At 43.2% G+C, this 23,595-nt stretch overlaps 1 protein-coding gene across 1 annotated transcript in view; it reads right to left on the reverse strand.

Annotated features, from left to right (window-relative positions):
* The window catches only part of LOC310779574 (phospholipid-transporting ATPase ABCA1), a gene marked incomplete at both ends in the record, with an annotated part of 271,956 nt that overhangs the window by 189,483 nt on the left and 58,878 nt on the right, over nucleotides 1–23,595 (reverse strand). Inside the window, 11 exons of the mRNA XM_083640100.1 lie at nucleotides 4,224–4,363; nucleotides 5,109–5,141; nucleotides 5,314–5,418; nucleotides 5,820–5,868; nucleotides 6,040–6,242; nucleotides 8,884–8,962; nucleotides 12,980–13,194; nucleotides 18,660–18,797; nucleotides 19,656–19,795; nucleotides 21,351–21,482; nucleotides 23,302–23,473. Coding sequence (XP_083496226.1) covers nucleotides 4,224–4,363; nucleotides 5,109–5,141; nucleotides 5,314–5,418; nucleotides 5,820–5,868; nucleotides 6,040–6,242; nucleotides 8,884–8,962; nucleotides 12,980–13,194; nucleotides 18,660–18,797; nucleotides 19,656–19,795; nucleotides 21,351–21,482; nucleotides 23,302–23,473 — 1,406 coding nt within the window. The remainder of the gene's footprint in view (nucleotides 1–4,223; nucleotides 4,364–5,108; nucleotides 5,142–5,313; nucleotides 5,419–5,819; nucleotides 5,869–6,039; nucleotides 6,243–8,883; nucleotides 8,963–12,979; nucleotides 13,195–18,659; nucleotides 18,798–19,655; nucleotides 19,796–21,350; nucleotides 21,483–23,301; nucleotides 23,474–23,595) is intronic.

Genomic DNA, 23,595 nt, shown 5'->3' on the forward strand with positions numbered 1-23,595 from the left:
TGTTTTTGTGTGTGAGCAGGACGGCAACACACAAGACTCACCGCAAGATCAGTTACATCATCCCTTTCCCCGAGCCCCCTAACTGTCATTAGATGCAACCAAAGTGACTGATGCCACCAGCCGAGCACACAGGACCGTCACGTTTACCTGTGTGTGCCTACAGTGTTAATATGCTCGCCACCAGCTTGCCTGTTTGTGCATGCATTATTAGTTTGATTAAACACTTCCAAACGCCTGCCACCATCAGCCGGCCACTCAGGCATAATTAATTTCTCGCTATTCTGTCGCCTTATTCCCCCCCCCCCCCCCTTTTTTTATTCAGAGGCTGCCATGCCCCCCCCCCACCCACCCCACCCCACCCCAATCCAATCCTCTTTTCTCCGTCATGTAAATGTTCTCTTTTCATTCCATTGTCAGAGCTGACAAAAAGGTCAGTGGGAGAATGCAAGATATCTTTAATGTTTAATCACTTGTAGGATGGGTGGAGGGGGGGGGGGGGGCACTCAACAGCAGAATGGGAGGTTTGCCTACTACTTGATTAATTGCAGGGCCGGTGATTTGCCGGGGGCCAATCAGGATGCTGCAATTGAAAATTGTAAATTTACTGCACGGAGCTACTGTATGGCTATGGAGATGCGCCTGGAAGGGAGATAAAGAGCAGCGATGAGACAGAAAAGCTTAATGACAGTCCACAAGGAGAAGGGACTATCTTGCGTGTGCACGCATGCTCTCTCTCTCTCTCTCTCTCTCTCTCTCTCCCTCTCTCTCTCTCTCTCTCTCTCTCTCTCTCTCTCCCTCTCTCTCTCCCTCTCTCTCCCTCTCTCTCTCGACAGTAGCCTAATTGCAGGTGACAGCTGGTGCTTCTTCCATTGTGTGAGATCGGCAAACAAAGGGGGGGAAAGTCGTTATGCTCACAAAGCCCGAGCACTCCCATGAACAATGCATGAGTTCATCACATTCTCAAGTTTAGTGAGGATTTGAAGGAGAGGAGAGGATTATACATTAAAAATGGGAATAAACACCTAAATACAATTAAGACGTGTATTATTCACCGCAAAGTCAAACGGCTCGTTAGATTGCGTTTGAGGGCAGAGTGGAGGCATATTGTTGACTCCATACATTTGGTTTCCCCCGTAATTTCTTTTGTCTATCTGATTGCATTTGCAATAATATACCTGATATGATACCGTGCCTTAACGTGCATATGAAAAGGAAGAACATCGATACAGTATCACCTTGGATTTGTTACAGAGGTTTTTCCCAGTGTAATCTAACCCATGAAGTCTTCTTAACTCCACTGCACATATCCAGAACAGTGTCAGACAATAATTACAGTACTGATACAGGATTTTTGTGTGTGAAATTGTTGTAGAATATTGTACCTATATATGTATCAGAACTGTATTTTTGTCCGTGACCTTATTTTGCATATATACTGTATATACTGGATACTGTGTTCTCCCATGTGTGATTGTGTACTTCTCTGTTTGTATTGCTTGTGTTTTGTTGTGTGTGATTGATTGATTGATTGATTGATTGATTGATTGACTTACAACAAATACAACATGCACCATGGAGTAATAATCAATTGACTCAAAACACTGGATATATTGAGTATTACAAAACATGCTACAAACAACTATCTTACTAAAAGGAACACTTTGATATATCCTAGTTGCACGCTAGGCTGCTGGCGCTCCGTTGGGACGTGGTAGCTCCGGCTCTCTTTCGACTCAGCCAGCACAACACAACCAGGAACCACTTCCCTCTGATGCCAACACTGCCAAGCCACGTCTGTCCCCAACTTTCCCCCCCATAAATCACTCCTTTCCAGTTTCCTGCCATAATCTCCTTTGTGTTCCCTTAACCACTTGTATTGGGAGAGATTACCTCACCACACAATCATATCTGCTGACAATGGGAGGTGTTGACATGATGGGGGGGAAAAAAACACTTTTGTCACATGAATAAAAAGGGAAGGGGGTATAGGAGGAGGTACGGGCTGGCAGACAGTGTGTACTCGTCTATGTACATACTCATACACACAGTGTGCACTCGTGTACGTACACACTCATACAAACACACTGTGTGTACTCCTATACGTACACACTCATACAAACACACTGTGTGTACTCGTGTACGCACACACTCATACAAACACACTGTGTGTACTCCTATACGTACACACTCATACAAACACACTGTGTGTACTCCTATACGTACACACTCATACAAACACACTGTGTGTACTCGTGTATATACACACTCATACACACAGTGTGTACTCGTGTACGTACACACTCACACACACACACACACACAGCCTTATCCTGATATCCTGCTCTCCAACACAAAAGAGGGGCGTCCGAGATTGACAGTGACTAATGGGGATTGGTACTGCGGCAAATTACATGAAGGACCCATACACCTGACCAGAGGGACACGGCTCTCTCTCTCTCTCTTTCATACACGCACACACATGCACGCACGCACGCGCACACACGCACGCACGCACACACGCCTGCGACAGTGGGTAGGAGTGGATGGGCGGTGCTTCACAATCCGTTTCAAGTGTAATTACTTCAATGACATGGCAGCTGTCATAAGTGATAGGGTTGTATAATATCGGCTATGAATCCAGGTGTGTGTGTGTGTGTGTGTGTGTGTGTGTGTGTGTGTGTGTGAATGATCATTCAAAATACAAAAGCCGGAAGACATGAAAAATAAATTCTACCTTGGAAATTGCTCCTCATTGAAATTGGTTTTGACTTATTTAAATTATTTCTGCTGATTGGTTCTGACTTTTGGAATTATGTCTATGAACAACAAAATAATATAGACATACACTTAATAGGCTAATAGCCGCCTGTCATCTCTCTAATTGTTATGTTAGCACATTTAATGCATAACTAATGAAAACATATCATTGGCCTACACTACAACGAAGGAAAAACAAATCACAGGTGTCACTTTGAGTTTTCCACGCCAATCACAGTTAAGTCAGATTAATTTCCCATTGAAACAGAAAGTTTCCCTGTGTCTTACAATCTTTCAAAGGCCTTCAACTTGATGGAACTTTACATTTAAAGCCACACTAGGCGAGATTGTTATGTAGGAAATACACTTGAAATCATCAGCCTAAACCAGGGGTTTTCAAAGTCTGAGACTGTGGGCCTCCCCCCAGACGAAGCTTGGAAAAAGCCCCCCCCCCCCCCCACCACAGACCAGCTGCGTTGGTAAACATGTGCTGTGTGCAGTTTACTATGGAGCCACCCTGGGGTCACCTGGGAAAAAATAAAACAAGACGTAGAAATCCGTACCCCCACGGATGTAAAAATCCATGCCCACGGATTCATAAACCGTACCCAAATGGATTCCTAAGCCCTGCCCATTCGCATGGCGGTAGTAGGAGGTAGGAGTGTTTTGTCATAACTTGTGCAGTAGCAATGAAAGGTAACCTGTGCAGTCCAATCTAGTGTACGGTAATTATAGTTGTAAATAGCACAAATGGCATTTTTCATTTTTATTTTGGCTCGAGCCGATTTCTTGTCATCAGTGATGTAACACTGTATTTCTCCACGTTTAAACTTTTGCATTTTTATTTTGAAGGCTAAATGCCTCCTGTAAACGCATCTAGAGCTAATCAAGGATGGATAGCGAATCCGTGGGCACAGTTCATGAATCCGTGGTACGGTTTACTAATCCGTTGGTAAAACAAAACAAAAAGAAAATACATTATTTTTCCTTTTTCAGGTGACCCTGCCTACGGGGGCTCCCCAGTTTACTGACATCGCTTTACATGACTTTGGTGTACCTGTACGTTTGAAATTATTCAGACATTTACCGTTTCAGTTACATCTCAATGCTTTTTGGAGCCACCGATGTGTAAAGTTGCCTTGTACAGCTTAAAATATATACCGGTATACTGTATATATAACCTTAGGGTTAAAATTAACCTTTGGTTTTGCCTTAAATTATTTTCCTGCAACACTGTATCTGTATCTATTGGCTCCATCAAGACAGATGACATGACTTTTCTAGCAGATTTTAAAAGACTTTCATTCTGTCACCTACTACAGTATATATATATCTACTATATCTCATTAGCTGATGCGTTGAAACCCCAACATGTATTTGGTACAATACAATACTACCATGATCCTCCCCTGCAACCCGCCAACATAACCCTTCGATGCATCAGCATGACAGACTGAGGCCATTACCTGGGCAATGAGTCCCTTGCGGCTCCTCCGGGCATGGTGGAAGCGCTTGATGAAGAGCGCCAGGAACTGCCTCCTGATCAGCTCCCATCCAGTGATGACCGCCGACCCCCTCCCACTGACACTCGCAACCTTCTCGGCATCTACAGTGGACATTAACCCGTTGTGTTATTTGCCATCTATGAAGCTGTAAAACGGTCACACTTTTCCAGTAATGAGCTGATCAAACATAACTGAAGTGTGAAAACTATCAGCTGCAGCATCTCACCCCTCAGTGTCCCAAATTCCTTCTGGTTTTCAATCAGTATGTATGAAATAGTGTTGTGGTCTGATTCATTTGGAGAGGAACAGTGTGGTAAACAGAAGCTTTGTAGACACCTTAGTTATATCCCTCACTAAAAATCTTGTTTTAATATAACTCATAAAATGACTCCTGTGTTTTCAAAATAAGTCACCAATATTACAGAGCACATTCTGAGTGAAAATATTTTTTATGGTGTAAAACAATGTGTGAAAGTGGATTTCTTTCAAATGGGCTTTGCTCTCAAATAAAACTTGAAAAGGTTGGCGGGCAGCTTCGATAACATTGCAGAGCAGGCAGGAATTAATTTCTCTTTGAAACAAAGACACATCAGAAAATACAGAGTTATTGTCTTCTTGTTAAAGTCCTTTTCACAATGGCCACCAGGATGAAAGAGTCCGATCTGAGCCAGACTAAATGAGAAGTTATTAACTGGGGGATAAAAGGTTCAAGGAAAACAAAGCCATTTACTAAAAAAAAATCAAAGAAAGAAAGAAAGAAAGAAAGAAAGAAAGAAAGAAAGAAAGAAAGAAAGAAAGAAAGAAAGAAAGAAAGCACAATATGAATAGGAACAACAAAATACGTACCCTCCACTTTACTGCTGAACTTTCCCGGTAAATCTGCATGAGCAACACAAGAGAAAATAGTTTGATGCTTGATCAGTAGAACATTGTGCACCAGAGATTAGTTCATTTTTTTTATTAAAGGCTGAATTGAGCCTTTGGACAGAACACCAATAAAGACTAAAGAGTTCCATCAAGCACTTCCAGACTAAAACATGTAGAGACTTGCCACTCATCCCAAGGCCTTGTTCTGGGTTTGTCTGGATGATGGCTATCCCGTTCTGCTTGGATTCGCTGGAGCTTCTTCTGCAGTCTCTCACCAACGGCTCCTTTGCTACTGTGGGAATACAAATAAGATGTGTTGTTTTGGCCTGACCCAATTTAGGGTTATAAATAACAATAAGAAGAGCAACCTGCCGTGCAAGGCGCCATATTATTCCATGTAAAAGCAGCAACCCAGGTGTTTTGAGACGGGACAGAACAATTTTCAAATGAGCAAATAAAGATTGGAAATAGGGAAGAGGATGATCCATCCAATGAGGTCAACCAATTACGATGTGTCTTCATGTTGTAACCAATTACGATGTGTCTTCATGTATACTGTAACCAATTACGATGTGTCTTCATGTATACTGTAACCAATTACGATGTGTCTTCATGTATACTGTAACCAATTACGATGTGTCTTCATGTATACTGTACGAGCATGAGCATGTGTGCATCCTGCCATCTTACTTGGCATTTCAACATCCACTCCGGTATCTTCTGCCACTTTTAGAAATATCTGTGAAAGGAACAAGTCATGTTCAGTGTTTTAGAAGAGATACAGTATGTATCCTGTCACCGACGTATTACATCACCAACCAGGTTGTGTGTGTGTATATATATATATATATATATATATATATGTGTGTGTGTGTGTGTCCACGGCAGCTCTCTGTGTCAGTCAGCCTACCTCCTCCAGCGTGGTGTCAGAGATGCCGTAGCTGGTGAGGTTGAGGTCGGTCAGCTCCATGTCGAGCTCTTTGAAGAGCAGGGCGAAGGAGCCGTCTTTGGCACCGCTGTAGGGCAGGATGTAGGTGATCTCCTGCCCGATGCTCTCCAGGTACACCGCCTCGGGGACGTGGCGCCGCACGAGCCTACCCACCGCTGTCAGATCTGCAGGACAGCTTTACATTACCCACACATAAACTCTAGAGAACGGCAGAATCGGAGGTCACGGAGAATACCAATAATAATTTAGTATCTCTCCTTTTATGTATATATTTTTTGTTCTCTGTAAAGCCCATTGTGATGAATCTGTTCGCTAAAAAGCGCTTTGGAAACTTTGTTTGACGATGGATATTTAAAAAAAAAAAAGTGTTATAGTGTATAATAAATGAACAAAAAGAGGGTAAGGAATTCTTGAAGGTTATTTTTAAAGTAATATTTCATTTTGGTAACTATTCCTCAGTGCCAACACCCTCATCAGTTCACAAACAACCCACCAGTATCGGCTGCAAACACGTTACAACTGTCAGCAGCTTTCAACATATTTGTAGTAAAAGTGTCTCTGTGTCTCAAGCAAATATCCATACAATGTTGTATCAGAGAAAAGGTTTAGCAGAAATAGTTCTGAAGCTGTGGTAATTGAAAAAGTGCTATGTAACATATTGGATATCTACATATCTGATGCGGTGACCTTTGAACACACTGGAATAGATCAGTGGACATAATTCTCCTGCCTCATCCATTCTCAAGCTGGGCCTCAGTGAGAATCAATCAGGACAGTGTTGCGGGCTGCGCCGTGTCCATTATCGATCCAGAACCTCTCATACATAATCACTGCAGCTTAGCCAACCAGAGACCCGGTGCTTCATGAAGAAGTAAATGGATCGGACGTCACGCACCAGACTAAATGATCTGTGTGAAACGTGCGTGTCCGCGTGTCGGCGTCTGGAAGCCTAATGAAGAGGAATGTGCTGTCACTTGTGGAATTATGATTACTTTGATGGCATTTTCTATGTCCTATATAAACATCACGTGTGTTATCACTCTCGAGGAATAAGCAGGTTTGATTGTGCGTGATGTATTTTCCAAGTAGGATGAAGTGGGGACTGGAATTCTGTCCATGTAGCCTGCCTCTCCGATTTTCCTTGTGATCATGTCTCACATGAGCTGCTTTTGTTCACACGATCAAGACTACCAATGATCAAATCAAATCTCTTCTTTATTCTTTACTATTGACAAAGAAAATAAACAGGGGGGGAGAAGCGAAGGCAGGGGAAAATTAATTTGATTGATCATTTTCCTCAGTCATATTTTGCCCAATAAACTCTAAGCTGGATGAGAGATTGGTTGATAATTCGAAGGCAAACAATGGCAGGTGTCAGTTTTGTCATTGGAGCGAGGCAATATGACATGCTCCAATGACATCAAAACCCTCCAAATGCTCAATTAAAATCTAAAGTCTAAAGTCTGCTCAGAAAACCTCCTCCTGACACCCAACAGTTTTTCCATATTAAGTCGCTCGTCTGAGTTCGGATCGGGCATCAACTGATTTACTTTCCAAATGCCAGATCTATGAAATACCCTCTCAAACTATCCCTGCCATTAGCTAATTTCCAGACAAGGACTCCAAAACTCAGAATTGGATTTAAAGGCCCAGCGCTAGTTGAGAGCACCAATCTGTGGAAGGGGTGGACAATAGCCACTTGAGACTGAGGCTCCATCCGAATAGTCACTCCTCCTAACTCCTTTTCCTATCTTTTCCTTGACCTTGCAGGAAGTAAAACACACAGTGCCCCCCCCCTCCACCTCACGTAGGCTACATTAAGCTCCTCCTACTTGCTAACAATGTTTCGGTCACCGTATTGACCCCCAGAGAAGCTTAATAATGTAGCCTACGTGGGGCAAAAAAAAAAAAAAAAAAAAAAAACATTTTTTATTTTTATTTTTACTTCCGGTGAGGTCAAGGAAAAGGTAGGAAAAGGAGTTAGGAGTGACTATTGGGATTCAGCCTCTGAGGCTCTCTCACATGGATGTGTGCCATCAGCTGCTGACAATCAGCACTGACTCCGGGCCAAGCGCCCTACTAACAAGGAGACATCGATGCAGCTGTACACAATTGGACCTTTTTCACAGAAGCCATATTGTGTCTAAAATGCAGGAAGTAGCACAGGTGCACCAAGGCATTAATTAGGGTTTCCAACTTCCATTCCATTTAGGTGTTCCAGTGCTGGGGCCCTAAATAGTGAGTTGGTTGCACCTGTGTTTACCCTGCCTTTTAGCCACAAAATGGCAGCTGTGAAAAAGGCCTATTGGGCAGGGTTCAGTAGGGTGTATTAAAACAATACTGCGGAGAAGGGTTGAAGAAAACCATTCCTTTGCACTCACGAATGTGTTTTTCAAAAGAAATATGAAAACCTTTTGTCATGTTACCTCATGTAATAGAATCAGGTACTGTGTTAAGCATCCAATAGACGGCAGCAGGGTTCGAATTTCTATGTCAAACCTGCTCACTTATATATGCTGCTCGTACAATGGATGACGTTTTTTGTTGATCATAAAGTACAATAAAAGTCAACTTATTCAAATGACCAAAAACTGTATCCAGGTATTCAAATGTTATTGCCTAAAAAAAAAAAAAAGACTGGCCAGTGTGCCTAGTGATTTTTTCTTTCTTTCTTTAAGACCACATTTTACAGGCATTTGGCGCTGGCTGGGTGTTAATTTTAGACCTTGTTGAAGTGCTTAAACTGTGCAATACCATCAGAACTAGGAACAGTGATCAAATCCCCATATTTACTGTTGGTCCTACCTGAGGGGTCAGACTTGCTCCAGTCTCGGCTGCCAATGCCGTCGTCCGGGCTGACGCTCCTCGCAGGGCGGTCCTTCTCCTATGAATCAGAGTTGGATTAGAAAGGCTTCATCATGCCGTGCCACTTACGACTGATGAACAGTGCTCCCTCTTATATTAATGGAATAACGGACGCCATCAACAAGTTTCTATTTAATTGCAACCAAATGAAGCTGTATGCATGCACCAACAGGTGTGGCGCCCATCGTGCAGCTGTGCCAAGACGCAAGACGTGCCAACCTTTTCAGTCACGGAGACTGTGCAAAGGTGTGTGTGCGCGCACACATAATGAGGATTATTGTTTGATTCCAATCTAGGTTGAATCAACCTAAAGGTCATTGCATTTTTCAAAAACTGTATGGTATGTAAATGGAATAAATGGATTTCCCCCTGCTGTCCCGGTGGCTGCTCCACCCTCTGCCGATCTGGGGAGGGCCGTAGACTAGCACCATGCTTCCTCCGACACATGCGCAGTTGCCAGCCGCTTCTTTTCACCTGACAGAGGGGAGCTTCACCGGCAGGACGTACAGTAGCACGTGGGAGGATCACGCTATTAAAAGTCCAATGGAACTGCCAGCACTCACAGGTTAAGTTTCAAAAGGATTTGAATCTGCACAGCAGCAGTACATACACAGACACGTTTCAGCCTGGGGCTTTCCTCAGTGGACTTTTCATGTTTTGTTGGGCCGGCACCCAAAGTATTTATTAGGCTATTGAGTTGAGCGCACCAATTCTTGGACTTGAGGATCACGCTATTCCCACCAGTTCCCTTCCGCCCTGAACAGACCCCCCCCAACCGACCAGAGGAGGCGCTAGTGCAGCGACCAGGACACATACCGTTAATCCGGCTTCCCACCGAGTAGCCTAAATGGAGTTTAAAGTGAGTGAAATCAGATAGGGACCTTGAAAGTCAGTTTCACAGTTTTATTGAAAAAACTGAGTTCTTTCAAAGAGGAATAATTCAGGCCTCAGGTCTACCTGGCCCACAGATCCTCTGGCCACTTAATGACCAAGTCATGGTTCAATCATGAGAGACTCTTAATATAATTTTAACAAACTTTATTGAATCAGAATAGACAGTTTGAGTATGGCGTATGACTCCATGATGTGACGCTCCTCTTGCTTATGAGAGAGGGCGTCGGTGCTGTAAGAGATAGGACATCCCCCCTGAGGGGATCTGTTTCCAACGGGAGTCATAACATTGGTGGTGATCTGGGGGAGGTGGTGGGATGAAGCTTCTTGCCTGGAGATGCTGGATGGATGCGTGATGCTGACACAAGGTGAGTGATGACTGCACGAGTGTGATTTAAGCTGTGGTGATGGGGGCCTTATATAGTACCAGGAGAAGGGCATTTATGATGTCATAACTGACGTCATTTGGGCAACTGACGTCACGCTGCAAAGGTCGTCGGAGATGGTGACGTCATTTAGTGACGTCATTTGGGCTGAGGGTTATGACAGCATGGGGTGCTCTATTAATGCCTTATTTGGTCTTCCATGATTGAACTACAGTCTGCGACTACACTTCAATCATGAGAGACTCTTAATATAATTTTAACAAACTTTATTGAATCAGAATAGACAGTTTGAGTATGGCGTATGACTCCATGATGTGACGCTCCTCTTGCTTATGAGAGAGGGCGTCGGTGCTGTAAGAGATAGGACATCCCCCAAAGGAATTTAAAGTTATTTCGGGAACAGGGAGAGTGAAAACGGGGGTCATCCCCCAAAAGTCATGGTTTGGGAAAGGGGGGGGAGTTCTACCTCATGTTTATTTATTTATTGATATCAAACAAATGACTCCGCCCACCACAAAGAGCCTGCAGACTGATGGTAATTGCTCTAGCCCTGCTGGCATCAGTGCATCTTGTTCATTTGCTCCTATTGATTCAAACTAAGTGTGTGCGAGGCACCATTGGCGAACGAGGCCGAGAATCACCCCTCTCCCCGGCGACAATTAGTATCATCCAGCACGTAGGCGTCTGCCAATTCTCATGCTGGGAGAGACTAAACACAGATCATTTAAGGGGGAGGGCAGCGAGGAAGTGAGAGCACTCTGGAAAGTCAGAGGGAGCCATGTTCAATAATAGACTAGAGAAAGGTTACGGCGGTGTCAAAGGGGCTCGCAGTTGAAGTTTTTTTCCTTGATTCATCAAGTCAAACAGAGTGATCTCCAGCAGACCTGGCAACGCTCTCGTTTTTCTCCTGTATTTTCACCCCTCTTCCACCGTGCTCCCGTAATTTTCCCTGTAAATCTCCTGTGCTTTTCTATTTTTACAGTTATACAGAGAGAGAGAGAGAGAGAGAGAGACAGAGAGAGACAGAGAGAGAGAGAGAGAGAGAGAGAGAGAGAGAGAGAGAGAGAGACAGAGACAGAGAGAGAGACAGAGAGAGAGAGAGAGAGAGAGAGAGAGAGAGAGAGAGAGAGAGAGAGAGAGGTGAGTGAGCTATGCCTCCACCGCTTGCGAACAGATGAGATGTCAGATGAGCCGATCAGTGCGATCAGCCGCCAGCAGCAAAATATCACAAAATGCAATGAAATCCTCCCCAAAAAATGAAAAAGGGGGGGGGGGGGGGGGGGCAAAGAAATTGACGGACAAAAATAAAGCTCTGTGAAGATGAGGCATCAAAGTATGCCCAACTTACTGAGCTCTTCAGTAGTGCCAAGCACCAACAACATTTCCGTTGCCGGGGGAACAGCATCAAGAGTGTTCTACCAGGTGAGCCACCGGGACGACCCGTAAGTTCAATGTATTATTATTAGTATTGGTCACGGTGGGAAACAATATGTCAGCCAGCATGCTAGTTGGTGGATCTCTGGAACCGAGAGAGGAAATTTCATAATGTAAAATTTATGGTCGGGTGGAGGTTCCGGAAAATCTCCCTCATTTTCAAAGCCCAATGTTGACACTAGGTATGATGATCTCCACCCATTACAGGAGTTTGATGTAAAGATAGCTTCATAAGAAAAAAAATACAAAAGGGGTGTCGACCCATGAAGGTCCAAATCTTCTGTGTTTATCGCAAGATCATGAGAGACTACAGCCCATTCTGTGTCTGTGCCTACAGGTCAAAGTAGCATAATGTATCCCAATAAATCCCTACCCACTCACTCATTGTAAATGGCTCTGTAGTACAGTGTCAGCTAAATGCTTCAATTATCAATTGTAAAGCATAAACACTAGGAAAACCATTGGAATAGCAACACAATGAATATGGTTAAGAGAGTTGAATAGTACAGCGTTCTGTCAGATTAGTGGGTGATGGCGATACATCTTATTTGAAATACAAAAACAGCTTCTGATACCTTCATCAAACATGTGAGCGACACTTCATCTTAACTACCGTCAAGGTAAATCCTTGAATGCATTGAATGCTTTGGGCAGCCAATTTAGTCTTTCTGCCTGGTATTACTGTATGTTTGCATCCTATAATTCAATGTACCCTCTTTCCATTAAGGACCACATGGAAATAAGCTTACCAGCTTTATTGTGCTATCCTTGACACACACACAATTATCAAGCTTTTTTCTCCCAATTTTTCCCCAATTGTACTTGGCCAATTCCCCCTGCTGTGCCGGCCATTGCTCAACCCCCTCTGCCGATCTGGGGAGAGTTGTAGACCAGCACATGCTTCCTCCGATACAGGTACAGTCGCCAGGCGCTTCTTTTCACCTGACCGATCAGAGGAGGCGCTAGTGCAGCGACAAGGACACATACCCCACCAGCTTCCCACCCACAGACACGGCCAATTGTGACTGTCTGACCGAGCTGGAAGTACCAGTGTCAGGGAATTGAACCCGGATCTCCGTGGTGGTAGGTGAGTGCTTTTACCTCTAACCTACCCAGATGCCCATCTTTGACCATTTCTGAAAACTGTACGTGGTTTTTCCCATGCTTTGGTTTCTTTTGTCTCATAAATAAAATAAAATAAAATAAACTCAATAAATGTGAATGAGGACATTGATGAACAAGAGCCCAGATCTCAGCTCATCATTCCATGTGAAATAAAGATTCAAAAGCCAGATCCAGATCCACTATGTCATCTGTTCACACACCTGTTTGGCCTGAGTCTGAGCGATCCCGCTTCGCTGAGCGATCATCTTTTCATCCCCGCCTCGGACCAGAGTGAGGTAGTAGCCGCTGCCAAAGCACTTCTTCAGGAAGAGGGAGGAGCCGCAGCAACGCATCTTGCCGTGGGAGATGATGGCAATACGATCGCCCAAGATGTCCGCCTCGTCCATGTGGTGGGTGGACAGGATGATGGTGCGACCTGAAGACAGAGAGAGAGAGAGAGAGAGAGAGAGAGAGAGAGACTAGAGTAACCAAACCATCAATTTCACCTGAATGGGCACAATCACATGCACTGTGGAGTGTGGTTGAAAAGGCTGAATAAGTGTGTGTGTGTGTGTGTGTGTGTGTGTGTGTGTGTGTGTGTGTGTGTGTGTGTGTGTGTGTGTGTGTGTTTGCGCGCGTGCGTGCATGCGTGTTTGTGTGTGTGTGTGTGCGTGCGCGCGTGCGTGTTTGTGTGCTTGCAAGTGCGTGTGTGCGCGTGTCATAGACTGAAGCAGAGAATTAGAAAAACAAATTGGATTACAGAAATGAAAAAGTAAAGGCAAAAACTATAACATTTTACATTTCTGTGGGACTTGTTTGTTTTGACAACTGCTGTTATGAAAGAGAGGCTTGATAGGAAAGATGCCATGAATCAAAATTGTTCAAATCAAGCCAATATCACAATCTGTCTCTGCATGGTAGTCTGCTTATCTCCTCATTGACGACTCCACTGTGTGTTCTTACTCAGGCGGCGTGTCCTCATGGCAACAAAACAAACCAACAGTGAGTGTGAGGGTGTGAATCTTGGACTAATTATGATGAATGCCACCTATGAGCCAACTTTCCAAGTAGTGTCTCACAGAAGACCACATTTTAGTTTTGTTTCACCCGTTTGCGTTTGGAGTCTTTTGATCCAAGAGGCACTGCATTCAACACGACCGTATATGACAACCACAGCACGCATCACAAGGTTATTCGCGAGGGTTGAACCCCTTGCATATCCTGCAGTGTCAGCTAACACATAGTAATTATCACATCCCCCAGCAAACAGGAAATAGATTAGATCTGCGATGGAGGCACAGCATGGTCATCTCTCTGCACTTTGCGTGAAGGCGGCATCACAGAGTATAGGGATGCACGATATTGGATTTCTTTGCCGATATCCAATATGCCGATATTTTCCAACTCTTTTGGCCGATTGCTGATGCCGATAACGATATATGCAGACATTTCCCCTCGGCTAATTGCAGAGAATATCAAGTCTCTCTTGTAGTAGAATTGACACATTATGCCTACTTTTATCGCGATGCCCCCACTGGCAGATGCAGACATAAATACAATGTTTTTCAAAATGTACACATTCACCGGGCAAAATGTACTGATTGATTGATTGATTGATTGATTTAACATTTTCTTTCAAACAAAACTTTTTGATTCATTCTAATTAAACAGCTTTGGATATCGGCCTGTAATCGCCCTGTAATATCGGCAGAAATGTCAGTTTTTGGCCGATGCTGACATTTCATTTTAAAGCCTTTATCGGCCGTCAAAAGTGCTTTGAAAGAAATTGAACTCAAGACCAGCAGTGCTTTGTTGTGCAGTTAGTCATGAATGGGCATTATTCCAGTCAATCTTAATCTTACTGTGTACAGGTATTTCCTACTACAGGGAGAGTTAGTTCAGGGTGCCATATTTGACAAACCCATAGTATAAATAGTATGTATCAGCTAATAGCATCTCTCCATCCAGGTGTGCCATCTCAAACACTTTAAACTCTCTGTGGGTCTTTATTTCAGGTCAGGTGGTCTGCTGAGCACGGCAGCTTTTTTTTTTTGCAGCGAGCTAGTTAAATCTGTATCTTCGTAGGTCACATGATCCCAGGGACAAGGACACACGCTCAGAGGTCGTTAACTGCAGCCCGACGCAGACTTCATGCATTTTGCTTGGCCAACTATTTCCATTCTCTCCTCCGGCCCCGCCTCCCACGCGGTCAGTGCCCCGCCTGTGCCCCGCCAGTGCCCCGCCACCCTCTGAGCTGCTAAATCCATCCCCTCCCAGTTAAGTATTGCTGCCTTATGCTACGCCAAGCAAGTTTGGATCCCCCTATATACAAACTCTGGAGAAAAATAGAAAATACCCAAGTTGAGTGAGTGCCCACCGCCCGGCCACTCAATTAAACATATGGGGGGGGGGGGGGGGAGTCATGCTTATTATGAGGGTCTTGGCTGAGGAGATAGCTGGAGCTTTGGTTTGACTGAGCCAGCTCCTTTTGCATGGTTTGCTCAAACTCACAGATGATTTTCCTGGGGATTTGCTGTGGTTTACAAGGAAAAGAGAATAAAAATGCACTGCATCATCTGTGAGTTGGGAGTAAAATAAATGTGTTTGGTCTTGTGGACAGCCCACAAAGGTATTCTGATTTATAGTATGTTGCGGTGCATTAAAGCACAAAGTGATATATCACATGGAGTTGAGGGGGGGGGGGGGGGGGGTGTTCAGGTAAATTGGTAGCACTCTTACTGTGTACAGCAACGTGAGGCTGGAAATCAGTTTTCTGTAATCCAGCCACCTTCCCTGTAAATCAAGTAGATAGATATGGATTTCGCAGCGGTTGGTGAGATGGATATCGTGCGCATCAGCAGTATGATGAATTATTGGCCAACACTGTGATAACTGTTTGAGGCAATCGATTCACATCAATGATTTGTTTGAGAATTACCTTGACGCCGTCGTCATCCTTTCCACTAAGAAAGACACAAACCTGTCGATTTGATTGAATGCATCGCAAATTAATACGGAAAAAAAACAATTTGACTCATGTAAGTACAGTACAAGCCAATAGGCATGGGTCAATACCAGCTGCTGTTATATGTTAAATATGAGATTTTGCAGCATGATTTGGGTCACGTTTGAAGGTTATCTATTTATTTCACCTCCGAAGGCAACACAGACACCGCGCTTTGTGCCAGGAATCTCTTAACTGTTTAAAGATAAGCTGAAGGGTACACATGTGTTGAGTGTTGAAAGAATAGCTTTCTTGGACATTATTGTGTCCGATGCTGTGGAGACAGTTATGTCTCAGATGGCAGTGAATGTTTACAGCTCACTCCCATCCTTCCACTCTCTCCAACACATTTGATTGAACATAATTATGTGATGTTTATATTGCAACATGAGATGCAACCTTTATTTGTATTTCTGGGAGGGGGGGGGGATTATGTAGGATATTTCCATTTTCACTAAATGCCAGAGAAACTGCATCACAGTCTGCAATAAACCTTGTTTGTTTGTTTGTTTGTTTGTTTGTTTGGCTATGGAATAGAATTTTGTTTGGCCAATATCCTTTTGTTTTGTTATTCCCTCCAATTTGAAAATTCTTATTTTTGGGGCATACCACTATGCAAGTCATTCTCTAAATATATTTGTTTTTCATACTAGTCTAATCTAACTCCAAATCAGTAAGTCTACAATGACCATTTTATGTTTCATATCTTGAAAATGTTTTGCTAAAGCCAGTAGGGAAGTTGTTTTTCATGACAAAATATAGCTCAATGCTATAATACATTTGTCATTATGTGATCTTGAAGGAGCAGGTTTAAGTTATCACTGTTGTCATGTGAAAACCTCATAACTACAATTTGGGGGATTTGTTTTCAATAGAGAGGCAAAGTGAACATCACTTCCTGCTTCAGCACTGTACCAGAGATTTTCATCCGCCATTTATTTTCCCATACAAATTTCGTAAAATGCGTATAAAAATAGTTTTACTGGTTCAAACCAAACGGTACAGATGTATTTAGAAACAGGAGAGATCGCATAACATTTCACTGGGACCAAAACGTTAAAAGAAAATATTTATATATCTCCCGATTATAGCGTTAGCTGAACCATTTGGTTAGATGAAGTAAAACTATTTTATAAGCATTTTACGAAATGTCTATGGGAAAATAAATGGCGGATGAAAATCTCTGGTACAGTGCTGAAGCAGGAAGTGACGTTCCACTTTGCCTCTCTATTCTTTTCGAGGATCACATGGTCCATAATCTTGCGTAGCCTCCAGCTCCAATGTTCTCACTTGTTTACTGCTGTAGGAACAACAGATGGCTAGTAGCAACAAAATAAAAGTCACATGATGATTGCCGCCGCGGGCTAATAGCCATCAGCCAGCAGTGAATTTGATATACAGTATACTGTAGCTATAGAAACACATTTTTCTCTCCCGTGCAATGCCAAGTTTGGGCAAAGTTTGCTGAATCAAACTTGTACCAGTTAGTAAACATGTCATTACATCCCCGTTGGTCAGCAGGGTCTTCCAGCTGAGGAGCTGTACAGTATAGGCTGGTCTGCTGTAATGAGCACACCTCTGGCAAAGCGTCTTGATTCAAAAAATGTCATCCATCATTATCTCGCTCATTTAATTTTTTAGAGTTGCAGCGAAGCTAACGATGGAAACTTGTTCAACCCGGGCAGAAAAACAAACCAGAGGGGTTTCCCCGAGAGTCCCGCTTTCAAACTATCAGTGCTGTCTTTGGCTCAGCAAGGACTCGTTATCCCTCGTTTTTTGTTTGAGTCTGGCTATCCGAGATTACATGGTCAACTGCTATGGGTTGAGAATATTCTGTGGCCCTAGTGTAACGGGGTTGAGAATATTCTGTGCTAGTGTAACGGGGTTGAGAATATTCTGTAGCCCTAGTGTAACGGGGTTGAGAATATTCTGTAGCCCTAGTGTAACGGGGTTGAGAATATTCTGTGGCTCTAGTGTAACGGGGTTGAGAATATTCTGTGGCTCTAGTGTAACAGAGTTGAGAATATTCTGTGGCCCTAGTGTAACAGAGTTGAGAATATTCTGTGGCCCTAGTGTAACAGAGTTGAGAATATTCTGTGGCCCTAGTGTAACAGAGTTGAGAATATTCTGTGGCCCTAGTGTAACAGAGTTGAGAATATTCTGTGGCCCTAGTGTAACAGAGTTGAGAATATTCTGTGGCCCTAGTGTAACAGAGTTGAGAATATTCTGTGGCCCTAGTGTAACAGAGTTGAGAATATTCTGTGGCCCTAGTGTAACAGAGTTGAGAATATTCTGTGGCCCTAGTGTAACAGAGTTGAGAATATTCTGTGGCCCTAGAGAGTAACAGAGTTGAGAATATTCTTTGGCCCTAGTGTGAAGGCAGACTCAAACTTTTTTTAAGCAGAGGCCCCCCTCCTTCTTCTGAGACACTCGGCGTAGTCATAGAAGGAAATATTCTGTGGGTCCCGGAAGTTCAGCAAAAATTGCCAGAAACCCCCGGCAGGGAAAGTGTTGATATGACATGACTGAGCCTGTCTCTCACATCTGTTGAATGTGTTAATAATGTCCGTGTCTTGCAGGCCAGTAAGTGACAAGCAGACAGATATGGCAGACAATGAAGGACTCTGTTAAAATGTCCATTGAAGCCTTTTCAGTCTGTTCCAATGCAAATTATATCAATTGCTCTCTACCCCACATTTGACAGTGTCACAAAGATCCAGTCTTAGCTACGATACATCTGAGGTTGGTCAGTTAAAAGTTTGACCTTGAGTTTAGCCAAGTTTCTCGGTTTGAACCAGATCAAACACACACTCGGTGAGATGTATTCCAGTCAATTCTGCAAACATTGAAACTTCAGATCTTCTAGCTGAGCCCTGCTTCTCACCGCAGATTCCTACCTTGTTTGTACTTTAACAGCAGTTCCCAGATACCCCTGCGGGCGTACGGGTCCACGCCTGCTGTAGGCTCGTCCAGGATGACGATTTTTGAGCCGCCGACAAACGCGATGGCCACTGACAGCTTCCTCTGCATCCCCCCTGAAAGACAGAATCATCTTCAGATACGTAAAGCGTGTTGACGGTAACTTGTGTGGGACATGCTTAACGTCCAAAATGTGCTCTGATGACAAAGACATCCAAACGTTCAATGGTCTTCATAGGCAACATTAGGAAACGGGTATACTACCCATCTGGTCCGATCTAGTTGACATCTGACTCTTAGCCCAAAAACTCCTGCACAATATACCTGTCAGCGTTAGGTACAGCATTAGGTACCTAATATGGATGTGATGTGAGGGAATGGTGGTGGAAAATATATGTCAGGATGTGCTTCTTCATGTTTTATTGTCTTTTGCATGGCGTGACATGATCGATGGCGGGGAACTGGATGGATACGCCTTACTGCGGCTCCTCCAGACTCCAGTCGCATAGCTGTTCAAAATGCATCCTATGCAGTGCTAATGTAGTGGAAATGTCAGCGTAGATCAACCTTGAAAGTCATATTTCAGTGATTTTGCTCACAAGCAATCCATGACTGGGGACAATTTATCAAGGAGGACTTGCTCATGCCCCCCCAGACAATGAATTACACCCCCCCGACACACAGGTACAGGGCAGGCATGTCTAGACAGCCACATGGACATGCGCTCGCAGAGGAATGATTTGACAGCGCCGATTCATATTTGATACAAGGATAATCTACAGATGATATTCCTTCCCAGGGGACATGCATGCACCAGGCAGGCAAATATGAAGCAATAAAGTTACATCTGTGCATGATTTCAATCAGTCATTCTGAGATGCACAGATCCCAAAGATGTAAACAGACATGTACAATATGCACACACACCTACTGTACACGCCCGCACATGCACATACACATACACACAAACACACCAGACAGGTTCTTGGCAAGTTCCTTGCGCTTGTGGAGCAGGCCAACGTCCTTAATCATCTGGTCCATCTCGATTTTCACCTGGTCGCGGCTGCGTCCTTTCAGCCTGGCGTAGAAGTAGATGTGCTCCTCCACGGTCAGCCTGTGGAGGTGAGAGAGATATTGTAACGCCTATGAACAGATTTGATTGACATGTCGCGCGGTGGGAATGACCAAAGAGGGCATCATTTGCCTTAAACAGTTCGGCAAACGTCAGGGTTTGAAGGATCCAACCTGTCACCTTAATGCACCCTGCAAGACAAGCGTGCACCAGTCTGATTCCACTTCAGAGAGCCTCGAATTCTATCAAATTGTCTTGGCTGCTTCGCGGGTGAGAACATACAGGTGTTTTAATGTCTTCTACCTCTATGTGTGCATGAATATTTCAACCTCACTTAATATAGATGCTGTGACTCTGTCTGGGATGAATATTAATGCAAGTAATTTATGGGTGCTGCTCAGCCATAATTATGATGTAGGACTTGTTTGCAGTTGCAGGTAATCAGTTTGTGGAGAGACAGAAATTGAAAGAACTTTCTAAAGGGGCTATAAAAGTCTGAATAATGGTTAGCAATGATGCTATTAAGAGGAAGAAAGTGGACTGAGTGAACAAAGTTCATTTTGTTTCTGCAGAATAAGGGGATGGGATAATGATGTATTGATTTGAATAGGTGAGACACTGAGCCCACACTATGCATAATGATTGAATTGCAATGGCCGGATTTCTTTCTTTGTCTTTTTTTTATTTTTTATACCACAATTGTTTTTAGAGCCAAACCATGATTACACGAGTATAGAACAACATCAACCTGCCTATAAAAAGGAATCATACTGTTTGGGTTGAGTTGGACATCAAGCTTCATTTCAGGGATCTACATCTAGTTTCTTCATGGCAGATTATGTATCACCATAGGCGTGCACTGATTTTTGATAATATCGAATATTGCGGTTTGGCAAATATAATATTGTGACGATAAAATTAATTGCTAATTTTCGGGAGGGGGGGCGGGTGTTGAACTGCTGCTGACCCTCATAGTGTAGGTTATTGGTGCTTTGGTACTGTTGAGTGTTGTACAGTATGTGTTGCTCCAAAGGTAGAGGTAAATATCGTGTATCGATGGATGGCTGGGGTATATTAACGTCTAAATCAGAATTTCCCAACCTTTTTTGGCTTGTGACCCCACTTTGACATCATAAAAATCTAGGTACCCCAGATATTCAAATTTCGGTACAACATAATATAATCAGCGACATCATCAATGATGTCACATGTAACATTATGCTGACTTTTTTCCTCCGAATTCTAACTTTAATCTGAGAATTCTGACTTTAATCTGAAAAGTCTTCTGACTTTTCCTCAGAATTCTGACATTAAACTGAATTCTATCTTTATTTTCAGAATTCTGACTTTATTCTCAGAATCCTAACTTAACCTCAGAACTCAGAACTTTTCCACATGTGGCCCTAATCCTCTTTGGTAGTTAGTAAATTGTCTTTATGTAGCCTATAGCCTAATAATAATAAAAAAAAGAAAAGAAAAAGTGAAAAAACAAATCTAAAATACTAAAATAAATAAATTTAAGGTGACCCCATTTGAATTCCAGGGGACCCCAAGTGGGGTCACGACCCCAAGGTTGGGAACCACTGGATACACTCACTCATTGAATAGGACGTTGTGCTGTGGGCACATTCCCAAGTACTTCCGGATGTGGTCCATATCAGAGTGGATGTCATATCCATTTATGAGGGCAGTTCCTGATGTAGGTGGGAAGAGTCCCGTCAGAATCGACCTGAGGAGAAATATGAGGGGATACAGGAAACTCAACAAACTTCAGAACAGTGTGGATTTGATTAGTTTTGGCTGGTTTATTTATACCCCGCGATACTACAATCACTTGGATTGTAACGCTGCCAAGGATACTTGCAACTTAGAAGCAGCTGGTTGAACATAATGATCAATTTGTTTTCCTCTTCTGCTTAAAAGTGTTTGTTAATAGACATGATGTTATATTTTATCAAAATGGTCTAATCTGATTTTCATAAGGTTTGCAATTAAGAATATTCAAAACTGGAACAAGCACTATACCACTGTATCAAATTGCAGTGTGGAAGCTAAGGATATTTGGCATTATCAGTTTCTGGCCATTTGAAGAAATTTTGTAATAACATTATTAAATATAATTTGTCTCTTACTGTACACAGTACACGCCTACAGTACTTGGACCCACAGAGAATACAGAATATTGAACAAACAGTCAAATGACTGTTAATTGACTGTTGATTGAAACAGCGAGCTCTGTTGCTAGGGCCCTTGCTGCTAGCAACGAGCCCAAATGAGGTTTGTCCAAATATCTCCAAAAAAGCTGTTGGTAGGCTCCAGAGGGGGTATCATAGCAAACATGACTCAGTTTCTCCATTACACACACTTTCACGAGGAAATCACTCAACTCTTCTTCTCTGCCGCAGCACAGACTGCTGTGGGCTGAGACTGGCCGTGCGATTGACTTTTGCACACCCTGTCAGTTCCGATTGCAACAATTGCACATGAAGCCGGTGTAGAGTTTGGTAGAAGACAATCGAATCCACTGAGTGGAAGTGGACTACAGTAGATATATCGTAAATGTCGGTTGGTCTCCATATCGTTTTCACTGGCTTTTTTGGGAGATATTTTGACAAACCCCATTTGGACTCATTGGGAAAGAGGCCTAGTGCAGCTCGCCATTTTCCAATACTGTCTGTAGACTGAGGTCCAAGAACTACAGGTATTTAAGACAAATGATATACAGGTTCAACTACAGTAGATACTTTACTCACTCTTTTAACATTGCTTTTGCACATAGTTAAACTGCATTAGAGATGAGTCAAGTGAGAAAGTAAGTATTGGAAATTGTGTCGAATTTTCGTTAATTATTTATTTTCGTGTGTGTGTGCGCTCACGCACACATGCACACACACACACACACACACACACACACACACACACACACACACACACACACACAATGTTATTGAAATGTTGTTCATTTCATTGATTTATTTGTGTAGGGACAGATACACGTACATATAACGTTTACCAAAACACAGATGTCCTGTATCATAGCATTTAGAGCCCAAGACTAATTTGATGTTATTTAAAGCACCTGTTAAAAGAAATGTTCTGGACATCCAAATTGAGATTCAGTTTGTGACAAAGTCCTTCCTCTGTCCTTTCTGTTACTCTGTTCTGCTCTGTTTTGTTACGGTTGCTCAGTGGGGATGTCTTCTCTCCAGCCCTTAGTCTCGCATCACTTGCTTTCTTGCTCATTCTTTCTGGACCAGTGGGTTTCATTTATTTCCTGTCATCCTAAACCCTTCCAACCTTTCCGCTATTTTTTTTAACGGCAATCAGATAACTCCCACGATCCACACAACAGTTTACTCTGCGCAGTAAATGTCCCTTCAAAACACATCAGTCATCGAAAGCAGTGACCGCCGAACTAATTCGACTACAATACAGCACAAGTCAGATTAGTGGCACCCTGTAAAATGACATGAACTTTGAGCCGAGTGCTAAAGCATGGAAGAAATGGCGTCATTAGCTCACATGTCGACCTCGACACTGCGACTTACATAGTGGTTGTTTTTCCAGCGCCGTTGTGGCCGAGAAAGGATGTGATCTGGTTCTCGTAGAAGTCCACGCTCAGTCCATCCACAGCCAGCTTCTTTCCGGTCTTGTAGATTTTCACAAGGTTGCGGATTGAGACACCTGCCTTCATATCAGGTGGTGGCTTCTCCAGGTAGTCTACGATTACAATGTATATATGTTGCGGTAGATGTAGAAAAACAGGAAATGTATACATTTCACGGGGGATGTAGGCCTATACGTTACATACTGTGTATATGTATACTACATTTACCATAATA

Source organism: Poromitra crassiceps, assembly GCF_964638095.1.
Source record: "Poromitra crassiceps genome assembly, chromosome: 7".
NCBI lineage: Eukaryota > Metazoa > Chordata > Actinopteri > Beryciformes > Melamphaidae > Poromitra > Poromitra crassiceps.